A 19964-nucleotide genomic window follows, 5' to 3' on the forward strand; every position below is an offset into this window, starting at 1 on the left:
TCATTAATTCTTGAATATTTGTAGATAATGTTTGGAATGATGAGAGGTTTGAAACTTTGAATTTATGAATGTTGAACAGGTACAACTGTGAGACCAGAGCTTGATTAGGAAGGTCAAATTTTATAAATAAATATTTTGTTTAAACACATAGGCTAGGCATTTTGATGAAGGAAAAATTATTTTGAAGTTACCTGTTAAGGATAGGCGTTTGGAAGTTCTTCGCAGGGAGAAGAGTGATACGAGCAAGACAAACTAGGCAATCTAAAACTCATCACAAGCTAAAACTATGTAATGAAAGATAGGAATTTTCTTAGAAACTTTCTATTGGTAATTAATTAGTGGTTTACATGGCAAGTTTTAAGTTTAAGCATGTTCATAAGAAAGATTGAACTTACACGTGTACCACTTGTAAAAGGAACAATTAAGATATTAGAGATGACTAATCCATTTTGAGAATGTTAAAGGGTTTGCTCTAAGAATTTATGAAGATAAATATAAATTTATGAAGATAAGTATAGTGTTACTTTGTTGAGACGAGAAAAGAAGTTGGAAGCCAGCTAGAGGGAAACTAAGTTTTTGTGAGTGAATCTAGAAAATGTTTGTATATTTAAAAGCTTTCTTTGAATTTCAAAATGGTTTGTAAATGATTATTTTGAAAGAAAGCAATGTTTCGAAAGTTGTGTTCCCGTTGTCTCTCATTTTTACAACACATCATCAATACAAACTCTTATCATTTCCTCCACTGAAGGTAAGCCCTAAAGTATGTCGATTTTCCTACTCGTTATAATCAATAACTATTATTCTGCACTATTGATACATATTAAATTTATAATAAAATTACAATATCTTATAATAGTGTTACCTTCAAAAATATTACAAAATTACAATTTATATTAATTGATACTAATAGTAACAATTAGTTATCATGAATACTTGATGTTGAAATACACTGAGATGCCACAAAAATATGATGATCGAAAAGCAGTTATCCTTGAACTTTCTCCAGTATAGGGCTGGTCATATGATGTTATGATTACATCCAAACTAATATTCTACGGGCAAAAATTTTTCTCAGTTGTTCCATGACATTTCAGATTAACATGTATGAACAATGTTTACTCAAGTCTCAACCATACCAATGCTTATGACGATTTTACACAAGCTTACAATTAATTAATGAGCAAAATTTTGTTACCAAAATTGGGGCCGAAGTTGTAGAGCCAATCTGCTGAAGACTTGGGAAAATATGACGATGTGATTTGCTGATTGGTTATTTTTTTCATACAGATTCAGCTTCTCAGAACTTCTTGGCACTACTACTGATAGTATGAGCAAAATAATGCATAGAGAAACCGAGCAAATACCTCTTATTTTATGACGCTAATGGTACAGCTGCAACTTCAGTGTAGGCCACACCCTTGGCTTTCTTTTTTGAGCTAGTTTTTGATCTGGATTTACGTTTCTTAGAGAGAGTGTTATTTTCCGGCTCCCTATGTTCGTCCAAAAGCTTTATATCTGTTGTTTTAGTCTTCATAACGATGTCAACTGGGGGCTTGTCATTAGCATCATTCTCTGGTTGAATGACTGACATTCCAGTCAGTGTGTAGTCCAACAAAAATGAGCTTCTTACAAGTCTGTCTATCCGGCTAAAATGCCTCTGGGAATATGGGATTAGACCTTCAAGTAATTCCCCAATACCTTTGACCTGAAAGAATTATGTAAATATATGATAAGAGTATTCTACAAACATGAAATAGATAGTTAACATCCACTGATCTACATTCAAATATCAAATTATTTTTATCTTTTTATCTTTTAAATTAACATATTTCATTCTAAAGGGGAACCACAACAAATAAAAGGAGAATTAATTTAGTTCAGCTTGCTTGTACTCTTCTTTTACGTATTAGTCTCTTTTCATTTTAATAATGCAAAGTTTTGTTTCCTTTTTTAAAGAACAAAACACAACGGATGAATCATGTAGTCTGAAATGTAGATGTCTTCCATACTAAACTTGAAAAGATAGAAGACACACCTCAGAGATCTCTGTTGGAGGAAGGATGCTGAAAGCTCTGAAAAGCACAAATTGTGCAACGTGGCAAAGTTTAGGCTTTGTATTCCATTCTCTAAGATATTCAAACAATAAACGAAACTCCTCCTTCCCAAGAGCACTGAGGGACTTTCCAACATGATTCTCAGAGTCATTCTTGCTGTGGAGAGAACAAATTTAAGTATATACCCAATGAGGTACACATAGAAAACAAAACGAGAAACACTGCTAACCTGCAAAGTTCAGAAAATAATACATAGAGCCTATGTGGCCTACGGAGTTCAAAGGCAATTTGAATAGCTTTGGTGTAGTCAGCGTCAGAAACAGCATTTTCTAGTTCCTGACCTTTCAGAACACCTTCTTCCTGCATGAATCATTGACTACATGTCAACTAACGTACACATAATAAGGACTTCCAAGCTCTACTGTGCAATTCCAAGGCTTACTTCTCAATAATAAAATGTATTTAACAATGAATACCCAATCTTTTAACCCCTTATCTGCATATTAAATTCATATTTTAGCTTCTCGGCGGTCCCAATTCTTTTGCAATTATCCAACCGTGCTATTTCATAACAATTGGAAAATGTTTTGTATTTAGTTTTTTTTTCAAGTTGTCACGTGAGATTAGTTGAGGTGCACGTAAGCTAAGCTCAAACTCTCGTGGATATAAAAAAAACAATAGACATCTATCACTAGTGGACAATGATAATTTCCTAGTTCATAAATATTTTTAGCAGCTTTATCATTTAAAACAATTACGCATTTACAGGTATATTGATTAAATTGATGGAAAAGGTTTTATCGAAGCCGTTAAAACAACCAACTATGTTGAACAATACTGAGCAGCTGACAAATAGGAGAAACCTTGAAGAAGTCGTTTGAAGACAAAACAATGACCAGCAGCCCTTTTTATTGCTTTTTTTAAATTAAATTTCACAGTTATCAAACATATTTTTAAAAAATAATATAAAAATGATATTAAAAGGTTTAAAAATAAAATCAAATATCCGAGGTATGTCTTCTTCTGTCTTTTAGAAAATAAAATTAGATCATTTTTAAAAAAAAGATAGATTAAAAATAAAATATCTACATAGCACCACAGATTTGCAAAAAAGGTCCATTTGTCCAAGATCAAACCATCATAAATCGTTAATTTCTATTAGTTCAACATCCATGAAATATCATAAACAAAAATACAGAACTGAAAAGATAATGATATATCCATCTAACCTCTTTGCGCAAAGCTTCCTCCTTATCAAGTGCCGTAGAATCATACCAGAGATTGACAGCACCATCACTTCCACCTGTAGCAAGCATTTCTGTCTTCTTTCCCACAGCTAATGCCCATACCTACACGCTAAAATGTTGTCATTGACAAAACTTTCTTCGCCTAATTTTTTTAGAATAGTAATATTGCATTGAAACTACATTGTTTTCATTCATTAGAAGAAAACAGAAAGATAGAAGAGATTGACAAGGAATTCAACCCACCAAAAACTAGAAATGTGCCAACGTACAATGACAAATATTCAATAACAAAAAGACTAGCCTCCAAACTAGATAATGAGACATCTTGTTTCCAGTCTAAAACCTCTCATCAAGCGACTCAATTTAGATTAAGAGAAAAACCTTGCCTCCAAATATTAGTTGAACTATCTATTACCCACTCAGTGCCTGCTGGAGCAGGCACAAAAAAGCATAACTGATCACAATAAGAACAAAAGAAATAGTAGCAATAATAAAAAAAATAAGAGTCAATTGTGCTCGCCTTGTCTTCATGCTGATCATAGACAGCAATCCGCTCCTCTGTTTTTACTGTAAATAGCATGACTGATCCATCAGCACCTGAAAAGACGATTACTTGGTTGTCATATCTAACTTAGTATACTTGTGATAACTGCCAAAAACTCAAATAGTGGTGAGGATCAATACCGCAAGATACAAGTTGGGTACCACGAGTAAGAAAAGACGCCCTCAACACGCTTGACATATGACCTTCAAATGTTTTCAAGCAGGAACCATCTGATATTGCCCATATCTTAATAGTTTTATCACCAGAAGCAGTGACTACACATTGGTCAACTGGAGAAAACTCTACAGACCAAATCCCCCTTTTATGTCCTCTAAGCACAACTACAGATACCAGATCAGGAAGCCTCCAAACACAAGCCGTTCGGTCCTAACAATGAAGAATCCAAAAATGAACAACAAGATAAGTCAGAATCCAAAAATGAACAACTAAATAAGTCAGAATCCAAAAATGAACAACAAAATAAGTCGGAATCCTTCAAAAGGAAGTGACAAAAGTAATACAAAAAGTGACAAGTTAATATTTAGAACACAGGCCCAATCTGAGTTAAAAGAGCCTAATTATTTTATAAGAAGTTGTCATTACTTGATTTCAGTGGAACTTGGTGAAAATTAATAGCTTATTGCACATTTCGGGTACCCAAAATGAAGGCTTATCATCAAACCACCGAAAGGAGCTACACTCCATTATTAGTAGTTATAGGTCAGAATTAAATTTTAGAGAGCTATTTTAAGCATAATAATTCAGTTCGATAATGGTATTCAAAAATTAAGTATTCGTTCAATTCTTCACTGAGAGCACAGCCAGCTTTCTGTGAATTAAAAATGCTTTACATCTTGTCTTAAAGATGTTAATCGGGAATAGACAATTATTATTGGCAAAAATTATCAGCGAACAAAAAATAATCAATGGAAATTCCAAATTAGAGACCATACAGTTTAGCATAGATATGTAAAACAGGATTGACATATCAGAGTTTTTGAGTTCCAAAACATATAGGGTAGGAATAAGATCACCTCATCTCTTAATTGAGGACAAAACTCTTGTATGCCTAAGTTTGCAGAAATATATCAAAAACCATGAAGACCAAGAAAACAGATACTCAGATCACTAAATTACAAGAATCCCGTCTAATATAACTATAGTTATTTATGCATAAGAAAATCAACAGAGAGGAAAAATAAAATATCAGGGACTACTTTTACATTGTAGGGCCTTCTGTTAATTAAAAAGACTTTTACATTGTAGGGCCTTCTGTTAATTTAATTTAAAAGGCAAATGTCAGGCACTGTTGTATTTTTAACCCTGCTGGAAGCAAGAAAGTTATTTGGAAGTGGGCCAAAATATTAATTAATTACAAATTACTAACCTGAGAACCACTACAAACTAAACTGTCATTTGGTGCAACTGCTATGGAATTGATATCCTTGTCATGGGCAGCTACAATGGCTTTAGCTTTCAAATTAACAGGCCTGCTTTCATCCTCAGCAAGTCCATCAAAACTCCACACCTTAAGAGTACGATCACTAAACAAGACAATGATATAAATTAATATGTCACTAAGTAACAACAAAAACACACAAAAAATGTGTATATGCATTTTATAAAGCACTATGTGAAAAAGATAGCCATAACATTGATGGCAAAACTAAAGCAACACATTGGACCAAATAACAAAATAGTTAAATATAAATGCAGAAAACATGAGAATCATTTCTTCTACACATAGTTTCATCTTATTTGTTTGTCAAGAATCAGTTTACTAGCTAAAAAAAATAAAAGTACGCAAAACAGATGCCTAAGACAGATTCTAAGCAGAAGCACAGAACCTGAGCAGAAGCACAGAACCTGAGAGTCCTCAATCAAGGGCTTAGATTCGAATAATAAGATTGTCAATAATCAAGGTTTATCGTGTTCTAGGGATTAAAGACAAACCATGACAAAGTAATTATCCACCCCTTGGGGGTACAAAAAAGTGCATGGATATGGCAAACCAATGAATCAATCATCATGTCATTCGTAAGAGAAATCTCAACCTAAGTGATCTTTATGTACTATTGTTGATTAAAAATTGCTAGTCAATACCTCCACATACAAAACACAAAAGTAGATGAAAATAGTCTGAATATAGAATCAAACCCTCCTACCTACTGCCACTAACAAAGAAGTCCCGCCGCTTTTTTGAAAATGCAACCGCTCCAACTGCTCCCATGTGACCTACGCCAACACCGATACATGTTTTGCTTTCTACGTCCCACAATCTAACCTATACAGAAAGATGTATATGAGATGGAAGTAGACATTTTGTTAAGTTACCAACCATAAAATAGAAAGTATTTGACCAGCTAATATAATGTGCCAACATATCATGCTCATGGGAAAAATTCAGATTCAGGACTACTTAATCACAGCAAGAAAAAAATGAAATGACCATAAATAAATATATAGATATATATTAACCAAAAAAAAACCTTACATGAAGAGAAAATAAAGATTTTTATTTTCTTTATAATAAACATTAAACAGATTTCTTATCAAAAAGTAACTTTGTCTGAAAGGGCTTTTTTATAACACTTGAGAAAAGAAAAAGGATAAAAAATCAACTTTGTCAAAGAGAGGAAGGGAGGGAATGGACGACTTACATTGTTGTCTTTACTTCCAGTTACAATAAGCGTGCATCCGGAGCTTGATACACAGGAGTCAAGACAAAGAACTATCTCCGTATGACCAGCCAATATGTATGAGCATGACATGGAAGCAATATCGTAAACTCTGATCTGTAAACATCCAAATTTTATACATTTAATTATCAAGATGTCCACACAGAATATCAATTTAAACAAAGAGAAAAAGTAGTCCAATGTCTAAATGTAATGATAGCAGGAGAGGTTATTCACAAAACAGGGTAGCTGCAGACAGCTATTGAAACAGTACGGTCATCCAACAGTGGTGTAAAACCAAAGTATGTCTTTTTGAAAATTTCTCTTATATTCCCAATATGGTGAAGATGTTTATTTATACTAGAATTTTACAGTTGTGTAACTGCTTAGTTGTAACAACTTTAACAGCTTTTCGTTAGTATTTAGGTGGACTATTTCGCCTATTTAGTTACATCAAACAGAAGGAAAATCCATCATGTACAAGCCTAGTGCTGGATATTTGTCCATAGATAAGTCACCAGGTGAGCACCCGTTAAACATAGCTCACCTAGTACCACACAAACTGTCATATAAAAGTTGAGTGCACCCTTTGCTCAGTTGGGCACATCCAAAACATTTTTAAATTTTAGATTCTCAGAGATCAATAAGTTAGAAAACAGTATAGATTATGAAGGAAGAGCAATTTACATGTTCAACATTGGTAGCAACAGCAAGAAATTGTTCATCGTCGCCTAAGAACTTCATGTCAACAATCTCTTCGTTATAACCTATCAGCCTTCTGCTGATGATCAAACTCATTTCATCTTTCAAAGTTTTCACTGGAGAATAGAAAATGAACTGCTGATCAGCCGTCACACAAAGCAATCCTCGATTCGAAGGTAACAAAACAGCAGCAGTGAACCCCCTATTCCCTTCATCCATCTTGGTAGAAACATCCGAGGACTTTTGCTCAAACAAGCAAACTGCACTGAAAATGTAGTTTAAGATGTAAAAACATTCATAATACAGGGGGACAATGTGTCAATAAAGATTTACGACACACAGCATACTAGGCAATATCAAGTGGCATACAATAGGCAAAAACAAAACAACGTAAGCAGTAAACACACAATTCACTATTTTTCTTTCTGATTTATCTATTATATTAAGGCATATGAAAGGGAGTGATCATTTATTACTCCCCAACTTGTACATCTCTTGTCATTACAACTGTTTCTTCATAAATATGGTAATAAAATGAAATAACAAACAAGCAGCGAATGCACAGAAAAACAAATAATATGGTATTTGAACTATACCTCTCGGAACTCCATAAACGGACAACCCCACGTTCCCCAACTGTGATAAAGTAAATTTCTGAGGACGCGCTAGTTTCCTCTCGTTTTTTACTGAAAGAACCAACACATGAAGCAAAATCTGAACTAGAATGAATCACAAGAACAGCTTCAAGGACTTCATATGTTAGTACAGTCTTCTTGCAGGTATAATTATGCAGATTCCACACATGCACAACCTGAAATCACTATGTAATTGTTCGTCAGCTCATTTCCAGGAATTTGGCAAGTCAACAACCAATATGTTAGAAAATAATTACCACTCAGTAAGCAGTCATCTCGAGAAAAGTTTCAAATTAGCAATTTATAAATTCCCAGTGAATAAATATTAAATTAACCATAGCTAAACTGACAAGTATAATCCTCCCTTTCGTACTCATTATTCATAATTTCTGTATTAATTCTAGACCATGACCATGTTACACGTATCTCAATCAATCTTACAAGACAACCAACTAATCCCTAACCCTACTGTACGTAGTTGTAACCCATAGAACATGACATTCTACCATAGTTTAGACCTACTTCACCTTTTTCATTGGCACCCGACGAGCATGAGGCCAACTTCAAGTGATGTACTCTTCGTTCATCAATGAAATGTTGGTTTCATAGAAATAATAATTACATAGGAAGACATGGGTTGTCAACCTAAAATGCTTTCAAATTCTACTGCTTCTATTCGTCCAAGTTTATCACAAGATTGCCCAAACAATTTCTCCATAAAATGTAGAGGGAGCCCTCCCCCCTCTTTTTTTGTGAGCTTGGTTTTTGTGTGTCTGTCTGTTCTTTCACTTTTTTCTCAACAAAAGTTGTTCTGCATTTTGTTTTCTTCAAACCACTTCCAAAACAAATAGAATGTGCACTAAGATGATCAAATACTTGAGAGGGTCACCCTACAATTGACCACCAACATCGCAATTCTTATTCAATACTTCAAAGCTGATATTCTGTTTTTTTAGGAATGGATAAAGTTGAGTCTGCACAAGGGACGGTGAGGTGGTCCAGGTCCATCATCCCCCAAGTAGCAATATAGTAAATGCAAGCTCTAATTTATGTCTGCCCATTGGTTGTTCATCATCTTTCAAAGAGAATTATGCTTGCATGTCCAACTTTCTAGACTCAGGTTTGGCAGATCAAAAATAACAACTTTCAACCATACACTAGCACATCAATATTCAACTATGAGACCTTTTCACAGAATTAAAAACCTGGTTAGTCTGGTAATCTTAGTAGCAGGCCAACTCAATGAACATTTACAGAATTCTTTTAAGCCAATCAGTTTACTTCTCATTTTTGTAGCATTGGTGTTACAAAGTAGAATTAGTGAGTACTGGTTGCAGAACCAATAAGAATAAAAATGCAACCACACATAAAAAAGAAGAAAAAAACACTTGAAAAGGGGAAAAAAAAAACACCATAAGAAACATGTACATGTGGCTGATCTGCACAGTAAATGGTATACTCCAGAAAGGCAAAAAAATTTGGGAACTAAAAATTGAAAAAAGAAGAGTGAAGAAAGAGAGAAGAAATTGAGCCTTGCCTTATCTCTTCCAGCAGTCAGCAAGGTCCAACCATCTTCAGATATATCAATTGAAGTAACCGTTGACTCATGACCAAGTGTAGCAACGCACTTCTTAGACATTAGATCCCAAGCTCGGACATTCCCATCCTCACTTCCAGAGAAAAGCTAAAATACAAAGGCCAATCTCAGTAATTGCAAAAGATACAAGCAAGAAGAAATTGAAAATAAGAGGCATTTAATCAATTACTATGCCATCTTTTGATAAGATGATCTCCAACAATTTGAAGGAAACACCCATAAATGATACTACATATACAGCATTTTTAAGTCATTCTCAAAGATAAAAAGAATTTTATGAAGGCGGACACAGACTACATACCATCATTACACAACTATAAAATTTAAGATTTTTAACAAACTGTTCAGTCCTATATGTGATAAAAAAAAAATGGCAGCAAAAAGAGATAAAATTGAGGAATAAATGCAATAAACTTTGGAATCAATTTTGAACGCCAGAAAGGAATAACCATGAGACGGCATTTCCCTTAGTATTAGCAACCCGTTTTTCCAGGTGGCTACTCTGGCGGTACTTCACTTGGCCACACCTGGTCAAAAACCGTCTGTCAATTCCACTCTGAAACGTCAACAACTGGCTCTTATGCCATTGTAGGTACTTAAGCATCTTGGAGAACCACACCTCAAAAGCCAGCTATTGGGGTGGGACAGCCAAGCCATTTAGGGACCATTTGGATTGAGAGAATTGGGATGGGAATAAGGGAGGGAATTAGTATGGGACAAACATGCCCTTGTTTGGTACAAGGTTTTGTAATTTAGGCATAGGAATAAGCTATTCTCATGCATTTTTTATTATTTTATTTTAAATATTATTAAAGTTAATTAATTTAAATTAATTAAATGAAAGTTAATTTTGTGGGTTATAAAATTACAAAAAAAATTAAAGTATAGTGTATGCATTTAACTGCTCCAAAATAAATTAATGTTCGTATGTATGTATGTATGATTGAAACAATTTAATATATGCTTGCTTTTTATTTTAACTTAATATATGCGGTAGCTTATGGAAACAGAGACAGAGAGTTGTGGCATATACATCCATTCCTCTTCCGTGATGAGATGCCACTTGTTCACTCACTCTTGAGTGAAACTATGGTTCACATGGCTTTCCTAATAACCAAGTATCTAACCACAAACAACTTTCGTGGAAAACATCACCCAGCAAACATACTTTTTTCAAGTAACATCATGTAAAAGGGAATGACAAGCGGTGAGAATATTAATAATAGTTCCCTTTACAGTGCATCAAATTCAAATAACGAAAGTCAAAATAAAATGTTTTCATTCTGATACTCACCAATTGTTTGTTAGGATCAGGATGGAATAGTATGCTAGAGACAACCCCTTTGTGACCAGTGAAGTAATGTGTACAGAAGCCACCATCAACATCCCAAACAAGGACTTTCCTATCAGCTCCAGCCGTTGCTAACAATCCCCCAGATAAATGACATGCCATACCCATCACAGGACCATCATGCCCCTACTTAAAGCCAAAAGAGAAAACAAGAAAACAAATAATTAAGTGAAAAACTTTAGCTACTCTCTACTAACAATATGTTCAATCAGTTATACCGAAACATTCATAGACTATAAAAGGCAATTTTTGCAACTTCGAAAAACAAGTCATTTCGATAGTTCTCACAAAAATTCCCATAAGTCGGACATCAACTCTGAAGAGCCACTTAAAGTTGTAATTCTAAAGTTACAGCCTTTATAATCAATTCCAGAAAATTGAGGTTCCCCCAGAACCAAATTACCAACTCAGCTCGTTCATTATAAAGCTCATTAGTTAAACTACAAGAACTGAACAAACACTCTTCCTCAATAATGAAATTAAAAACACGCCCTTACCTTCCAAGACCGAACACACTTCAAAGTGGAGAGGTCCCACACTCGAATCTGCCTACTGTGACCCGCAGAAAAGAGCAATTTATCATTGGGACTAAGTGCCAGAGCGGTGAACACCTCAGACTCACCACCTTCTACAGTGGACCGAATGGCTGCAGTTTCTGAATCGACTATCTTTATCGAGTCGCCACAAGCACAGGCGATGAAAGAAGCGTCTGATGATACTACGAAAGCCCCGCCTTCGTAGAATTGTTGAAGGAATGGAACACAACGGTAGTTGTTCTTAAAGGATGTCGCCATAGGTGTTTGTGGAGGGACCAAATTTTGGAGAGAAAGTCGGAGACGGTGTGAAGTTGGACTGTGGAGAATGAGGCAGACTTGATGTGGAGAGAAAGAAGAAGACAGTCGGAGACGGAAATGGAGCCGTGGCGTGTCGCGTCGGCCGTCGTGGAGAACCGGTGGTGGAGCCGCAAGCCTTTCTGTTTCCGAAGAGTGGAGAGGAGCGAACGAAGTGAGAAACGAAAGAACGCCCTAAAATTTTGTTTATATATTTTTTACTTTTATTATTTTATTTATATGTTTATATTTTATTTGTATAAACATTATATATATATATAATTTATTTATATAGGTCAGGTTTGTTCTTTTACTCAAACCGACTTCTAACGACAACGTGTCACTGTCGCAAACTTTCAAACACATGACGAGCAATTGTGTGGTACTTGGTCTAACTAGTGAACAAATCAATCATACTAAATATGAAAGGCGTGCCACAATATTATGTAGCATCTCTTCACATTTTTAGAAAAAATGGTTTTATAGAAAATGTAAGAGACAAAGAAAAGCATTGAAAACTAGAAGTTTGGATTGGAAAGAGGACGCCAGGTTGAACATTTTTAGGTTTGACATGTTTGCATATGAAAAGTGTGAAATGCCACTTGCAAGGTCAGCAACATCAAAATGAAAGCAATCGTCTAGGTGCAAAGATTTTTAAGCATGTGGCCACAGGCAAACAATGCCCTGGACAAGCATTTTCATGACACACTGCACCTCACTCCGACCAACTGACTTCGGTTCAACCAATATAGGTTTTTCGGCCTACCATGTGCTCCCCTATATAATTATGTTCCATTACAATTGATTGACCAATATAATTTCATTATGTTTACACTAATTTCTACTACGGATTGATAAACATGACCTTAGTTTTTATCTGGTCTCTAGATACAAAATACTATATTTTATTTTGAAGTACTTGGTTGAGTCCCTATTTAAACTAGTATGGTATTATTTTACATTCTCTTTACTTTTTAGGTTAAAATACACTTTTTTGTCTCAAAACTTTCATTAAACTAATAATTGTGTCTTTGGATTTCAATTTGTAACTATTTAGGGTGTGTTTGAATTGCATTCCAAGCGACTAAAATAAAAAACAAGTTGTTTGGAAGGAAAAAAATGTGAGTTTATAAAATAATGTGGTTTAGGATAAACACTTTAAAACCAAGTTCTAAAAAATGAATTTGAGTGTTTAATGGTTAATCTAATTAACCTTTGTCATTCTTTGTGACCACTGTCAACTGTTGTTCAGTAACCATGGTGAGCTAACTTTCTTCAATCATTTTTCAGGTATGTTGCCTATCGTTTTTCGATGACCATTATCGACTTACGTTCTTCGATAGATTTTGTATAATCGTTGTGGATCAACTTTCATCTATTGTTTTCCTCAACCGCCATTGGCCAATTGTCAACAACCGTTTTTCAGCGATCGTTGTCGATTAACTTCCAACTATCTTTATAGTTGACATCTAATTATCATTTGGTAGTGACTACTCCCAATAACCATCCTCAATCATCACTACTAAACTCATATCCAAATCAATACAGACAAACTTTTTTGTTATAATTTAAATTCTTTAAAAAACTTTTAGTATATAACAAATTAAACAAATTTTACCCAAAAACACTTATGGAAAAAAGTTACCAAACACGTGTGTTTTTCCTTTTTATCCATTTTAAGAGTTTTTAGAAGAAAGAAAATGAAAATGAATTTTTTGGGATTTTTTTTTCTGAGTCATTCCAAACATACTCTTAATATATATACTTTCAAATTTTCAACAATTTAGTTATTGAACGGTAGTATGTATATGTATATATATATATATATATATATATATTTAAAATTTGAATCACATTCAAACAACTTTAATAGTTTATGTAAGCATGATTTATAAACTATTACCAAGCATGTCTTACGAGTTCTGAAAAGAAATTTAAAGAAAGCACGTGTTTATTTAAACACGAGATTTGAAAGTCATGTTTTAAGACTAGTTAGTTCTAAATGTTATTGATAGAGATTTGAGTTTCTTGTTTTAAGAAGTTTAAGCTATGAATAGATTTTAAAACCATGTTTATTTTATACACCAAGTTATATGCGATCAATGTGCATAAAGTATAAGAGGTATAGGGTTTGCTAACCACTTAGACATCTACCATTGAGTTCAGGCAAGATAGTATCGATTTTACTATGTTATCTTAATCGAATTCTAGCACGATAATATCATGATCAAATTGATCAGGCACAATAGTATTGATTAGTCAAGCTAACGTGACCGAGTTTATTTCAAGGTATAAAATGAAAGAATTGTTTTATTCATAAATGATAGTTTTATTGAGTTGCTCTTAAAATATTTGTTTTATATAGCTCCTTAAGTTAATGCGTATTTAGTGAATCTTCGAAACATGATTTCTAAGCTAATGTTTTCAAATAGTCACTCGTTAGGCTTTTTAGCTCACCCTTTGTAAATGTTTTTTCGCTTCCAAGAAGAGATCGTGATTCCCAAGCTTGACTTGTTGTCACTAGTCTGTTGTGTCAGTCTTGTTGATAGTTTCTCATGCATTTAATGGATTAGTAGTTACAGGTTGGATCCATATGTTGTAAATATGTCAACAGTAGTTGTAAGTGTTGAACATGTATGTCTTAGCAATACATTTGCCTCTGTAAAGTATTGTTGTGTGTAGTAACAGACCACCAATTCAATTATGAAAATTGGTAAGGATTGTGTATAAGGTTTAGTAGTTCAAGTTAAGATAGGGTCGGCAAGTGTCGTCGAATAGCTAGAGACGAGATTTTTGGCCTCGTATCATCTCTCATATCAAGAGCGTATGTGGTTTGTAAAAAGGTGTGACAACTATTATAACATGACAGTTAGTGAAACAAACAATAATAGTCACTTCCTCAAATCATGCTAAAATTCTTGCAATGCATGAGGCAAATTGAGATGCGTATGTCTATGATCAACGAATCAACACATTTGTGGAGCATGTGGCTTGTTTTCTAGTAAAATTCTTCCAACAATACTATACAAAAACAACACATCATGTATAGCTCAAATCAAACGAGGTTATATTAAAGGAGATAGAACAAACCATATCTTGAAAAAAATGATGACATCACGGTACAACAAATTTGTTCAAATGATAACCTAGCAAACTTAACAAAATCATTACCTACCGCAACCTTTGAATAATTGGTGCACAACACTCGAATGCGATGGCCCAAAGATCTCAAATAATATGTTCATGAGAGGGAGTAAATTCTCATAAATTTTATTTTTGTAATTATATATGAAATATGTACTATTTTTCTTTCACTATACTTTTTCTCCTACGTTATTTTCTTAGCAAGATTTTAACGAGGCATATTTCATATATAAAATGCACATCTAAGGAGAAGTATTATTAAATATCATAAAAAATAGATGTTCATTATCCATTATATGCTTAGTGTCATTGCATGTCATGTGTCGCATTCCTCTACACATCTTACATTTGTCATCTGTCTTGAAGATACCAAATCTTAGTGGTCATGTAATCTACTTCAAAATAATGGAGATTTTCTAATTTCTTGATTTTAATGATTTTATTATTTATATATTATATTTTAATATTCCAATAGCATCCAAATTGAATGTTTAATGCTTTTAATATTTTGCTCATTTAATAAACTGAGTTTAGGAGAGAAAGATAACATATTAATAATAGTAGTATCTTCTTGGCTTATGCTTGTTGCATGAATCGAAGCAGTTTATTAATGGGCTAAGTTTATTATTCCACTGCATGAATCCTATCTTAAATTTTATCTCTATTTTGTTGTATCCACTTAAGTATGATTAGGAGCAGTGTAATTGAATAGATCTCATACTTAAGTCTTATAGGGAGTAATTAAGTGAATCGCTCATCTCCTAACTCAACCCATGAAATAGTGAATTTCTTCTAACCCATGAAATAGTGAATTTCATCTTTAGAAGCTCTTTATTCGCTCGAATCTTCAAAATGTTAGGCATATTGAGTTTGCAACTCGAGCTACTCTCACCCGTACAAATCAAAGAATAAGTTACACAAATTAAACAAGAGTTCATATAACCCATTCGGAGATTAAGATTGTGTAACATATGATCATCTTGTGAAATAATGTTAATCATATCAATTAACTAATTTTCAAAAAGATTAATTATTTTGCGATCTAATCTTATAAAAATTCTTTGTATAGAATGCCCCACTCACACATCTCTACGTGAATTGCTTGAATAAAAAACTTTTGAAACCATTATAAACTAGAATGTATCCATAGTATCACCAAAATAAAATATTTCACTTAAACTTTTACTATTAGTAGGTAAATTAATATTACATAATTATTAATAGAGAAATTTTCATAAATGTAACAAAAACACCAAATATTTACAACCATGTAACAAAATAAAAAAAGTAATTACCATTTTTAATTTTTTTTTTTTTTAGATTTCCCCTTCCTTTCATATTCTTTCGCTCTACAAATTTTATTTTTATTGTCTTTTTCTCTTCTTCTTCGACAATTTTTTTCTTCAAACTATTCTTTGGTGGTTCAAAATTGTGTACCAAATATAAAATAAAAAAAAGTTGAGATATTGGTATTTGGATACCAAAATCTAAAAGATCAAATCTAACAATCATATACCAACCAATAGTCAAACGATTTGAGTAGTCAAATCTAAATTATTGTGTAGTCAAATCTGATCTCCAAGAACATTTACCAAATATATTAAGCGCTTATTATTAAAATTTAGATTTGGGACATGACATGTGTTAAAAAGAGTTTATAATCAAATAGTTATAAGTAACATTTTTTAAAATAGCAAAATAAATTAAAATATTTACCGGCTATAGCAAAATTTTGAAATTTTAGATTATATTGTTGGTAGTCTCCTATCACTACACCATATCAATGTTATAAGTTGTAAATATTTTGAAAAATTTGCTATTTTTGAAAATTTCCCAAATTATAACTAAGTCGTGAACCAAACACTTTTATTTCAAAATTTTAAAAAAATAGATCTTCTATATTTCTTAGTATGTTTTTAAGTTAACAATATTAAAACATAAGAGGCCAATTTTAAATACAAGAAAACTTCCCAAATTTAATGATTTATAAATTTGCACCCGGTAGCATAGGGTTAACATTAACAGATTTAAATTCCAAACCTACCAACCCCTAGGAGTTTAGAAGTTAGGAAGAATCTCTACCTCATTATTTGGCTCAAACACCCCATCGTTCTATTAGAAAAAATCTTATGCCTTAGGTTTCTTTATATACTCAAAAATGATTTACTCCTTACGTTTTTCATTTTTTTTTTCTAAATATCACGTAGCAATTTAAGTTGTTAAGCTATTATCAAGTTGTCATATTCTTTCCCTTCTAAATCATGTTGACAATTTTTATTATACACTACGTGTTGCACGTGTTAAAATTAGACACTCACATTCTTTATTACTTTATTACGACACATTTTTGTTCATTTTTATATTAGTTTCATTTATTTCTCCTATCTTATATAAGAAATGACAATAACATGGTAGAAAAGTCATTTCTACTCCTCAAGATAGTTTAAATATTTTTCTAAAGTTCAAAATTATAGAAAGTAAAAGAGTTGGTCCCTGCCCCATATATAATTGGCAAATATCTTTTTTCCTTTTTCAAAGTATTTTTTTTTAGGGAGGAACAAAAGTATGAAATTATGTCCAACTTTTTATGAGAACCTCATATTAAAAAAAAAAAAAAAAGAAGCCAAAATGGATTATTTATTTTAATGCGAAGAATGAAAACTATGGTTTGCAAGTTCCGAAGGCACAAACTTTTAGATCATATAGTATGTTGCACCGCCACAACTTGAGAGTGGTCAGTGAGGATCACAAAAGAGTAACTCAATGGAGACACGTACCTAAATTATGGAGATACTTTTATACATAATAAAAAATATGTGTATAATATACATAAACATAGTGCTTAATTTATCTGCTCGAACTCGATTTCACAAAAATCTCTCCTCGAAGTTGATCAAACATATGCTTTGAATCATATCTCAACAAAAAAGTCTCAAGAACACAATTAACTGAAAAGGGTATCACCCGAAGACAGATTTTGATCTAACGAAGTGTAACAAAAACTTTGTGTGTGTAATTTTATAGCATTTGGTACAAAAACCCCAGTTGAATTTTTTCAACTTCCATGGGAAATTTTTACTTTCAACTAAAACTAATTTGGATTAACAAACACAACATTTGTATCAAAGATGAAAAATGGGGGAAACGAATATTACTGACTGATCTTTAATGGCGGATTCAAAGACTTTCTCCTTGCAATTTCGTTCAGTTTGATCATGAAGCAGCTTGCGGTTGCCAGCACCACCGCCACAAACCGACCTCCGAACAACCCAACAAGAACAATCAGAAACAGAAATGCATAACTCAAACTCTGTTCTCTCTTGATTTTGATTTTATGAATTTCACATGACGACTCTGCAACTTTCATTGTCTGCCATTGTTCATCGAAACCTGAAGGTTTTCCGCTATCTTGTTCATCTTTGCAACAAATGCTTATGGTTTCACCATCTTGTTCTTGGTCTTTTTCTAGGGCTTCATTCCCTTGTTCTTCAATAGAGTCCTTGTCCAGTCCGCCACTTCTGAACATCAATTCCTCTGTGTTGTTCTTTTTCTCGTTTGCTTCACTTCCTGATTTCCTTCGCACTAGTTTGTCAAACATCCTCCTGTTTTGTTTCCTTCGTATTCCACGTCCATTTTCGCACACTTCAAGATTCCCTCCATCCAGACGGCGTTTTTCATCTTCATTTCCCTTAGGCGTTACATCGGTGTCGATCTCCGGTTCCACGAGTTGAATTTCTTCGACTGAGGAACTTAATTCTGGTGAATCAATCGATTCGTTTAGAAAAGCATTGAGCGAAACTTTCGGAACAGATTCTCCTTCGCAATTTCTTGAGACTTGAATCACTGGATCATCTTTTCCAATCCATAGATGCTTCGATACCTTTTGGATCAAGGATCTCAGAGCAGCCTCGCCATGAATGCACGGTTTGAAGAAGCGTACAATACGTGTACCGAGAAATTCCAGAAGAAAAAGTAGAAAAGCAGACAGAGTAATACCAACCACAAGCTTCTTGGCACTTAACGCCAAAACCGCAACCACAAACATCTTCAACACAAACAAACAGAATCCGTTCCCGGACGCCGCATCGCCACCGACAACACACGTCTCAGTCCGATCCCGGATCGGTTCGCATCCACGACCGCTACATTTACGAGCTTCATCCAAATCCTCAATTTCTAGGTTACCGCGCAGTACGCAAGAGCCTGAAGAGCCAATAGAATCGAGTTCCAAAGGAGACAGTTGAGCGATTGAGTCGTGAAATTCATTCTTCGTAATCTTCTTCTTCTTCTTCGACTTCCTTCTGGCCGAGTGCTTCCTCAGTCGATCGCGGTGCTTGACGAATAGATCAACAATAGAGGTTGGAAATCCAGTCTCGACAACAAGCGAACTGGCGCGCTTCGGCGAGTGAAGGTCGGCGACGATTTGGGAGATTCGAGAAGCTCTGGTGGTCTTCCATGGAAGAAGAGGCATGACTGTGGAAGAAGAAACGGAAAAGTGCAATGAAACGGCGAAGGGGAATTGCAATGAAACGGCGAAATGGAGTTGGAAATTCCAAAAGAAACGAGGAGAAGAAGAGGAAGTGTTATTTTGTTGTTGATGAAGAAGAAGAAGAAGAAGAAGGGTTAAAGAAATTGTGTTTTTCGAATTATCGACGACAAATGAATTTTTTTGGATTTTTCTCTACAAATGGAGAATCCTTTGGTATCCAAATCTCAAATTTTGGCACTTTGGGGTTACTACTATTTATATTTATCTCAATATTAAAGAAAAAGTAACAAAATTACTCCAAATATTCACAAGATGTATATCCATCTTGACGTATATCAAAACTACTTTTGTTTGTTTTATAACGCTTGAAAACAACCCAACATAAATACTCATAACCATTCTACTTTCTACTTTGTGTGAAAATAAGATCTCCTTTGTTAACCTTTTGTATTTTATTTGTGTTTTTTAAAATTAAATTTTATAAACTCCCACTTTTATTTTTGTTATCAATATTTTACTACTGATTTCAAAAACCAAACCCCAATTTAAAAAACTATAAAATATAACTTTAAAAAATGTTGTTTTTTTTTAAAAAAAAATTCGCTCCATACAATATTTGTATTAAAAAAATATATACAAATCCTTGTAAGATATTAAAAAAATAGGTTTAATTTTCAAAACCTACGTTATCCG

At 33.6% G+C, this 19964-nt stretch overlaps 2 protein-coding genes across 2 annotated transcripts; both read right to left on the reverse strand.

Annotated features, from left to right (window-relative positions):
• Window positions 1-955: 955 nt before the first annotated feature.
• On the reverse strand, window positions 956-11829 carry LOC101209097 (transducin beta-like protein 3). The gene is made up of 14 exons (XM_004135493.3): window positions 11306-11829; window positions 10752-10934; window positions 9398-9544; window positions 7822-8036; window positions 7211-7490; window positions 6506-6640; window positions 6011-6129; window positions 5233-5389; window positions 3986-4232; window positions 3822-3898; window positions 3284-3403; window positions 2284-2414; window positions 2036-2210; window positions 956-1705 (listed from the first exon to the last, which is right to left on the reverse strand). The coding sequence occupies exons 1-14, from the start codon at window positions 11600-11602 to the stop codon at window positions 1373-1375; spliced, it is 2616 nt and encodes an 871-aa protein (XP_004135541.1). The 5' UTR covers window positions 11603-11829; the 3' UTR covers window positions 956-1372.
• Window positions 11830-17585: 5756 nt separating this feature from the next.
• LOC105436120 lies at window positions 17586-19518 on the reverse strand. Its single transcript, XM_011660697.2, has one exon. It carries the CDS (start codon window positions 19251-19253, stop codon window positions 17934-17936), a length of 1320 nt encoding a protein of 439 aa, XP_011658999.1. The 5' UTR covers window positions 19254-19518; the 3' UTR covers window positions 17586-17933.
• Window positions 19519-19964: the final 446 nt, after the last annotated feature.

This window comes from Cucumis sativus, chromosome 1, assembly GCF_000004075.3.
Source record: "Cucumis sativus cultivar 9930 chromosome 1, Cucumber_9930_V3, whole genome shotgun sequence".
Classification (NCBI taxonomy): Eukaryota; Viridiplantae; Streptophyta; class Magnoliopsida; order Cucurbitales; family Cucurbitaceae; genus Cucumis; species Cucumis sativus.

Coding starts and splice junctions, on each gene's coding strand:
- LOC101209097 (XM_004135493.3), bottom strand. CDS start 11,602: ATGGCGACATCCTTTAAGAACAACTACCGTTGTGTTCCATTCCTTCAA. Junction 6,641..7,210: donor TTGCTACCAATGTTGAACAT/GTAAATTGCTCT, acceptor GGATGTTTACAG/ATCAGAGTTTACGATATTGC. Junction 2,211..2,283: donor TTATTTTCTGAACTTTGCAG/GTTAGCAGTGTT, acceptor TTCTCTCCACAG/CAAGAATGACTCTGAGAATC.
- LOC105436120 (XM_011660697.2), bottom strand. CDS start 19,253: ATGCCTCTTCTTCCATGGAAGACCACCAGAGCTTCTCGAATCTCCCAA.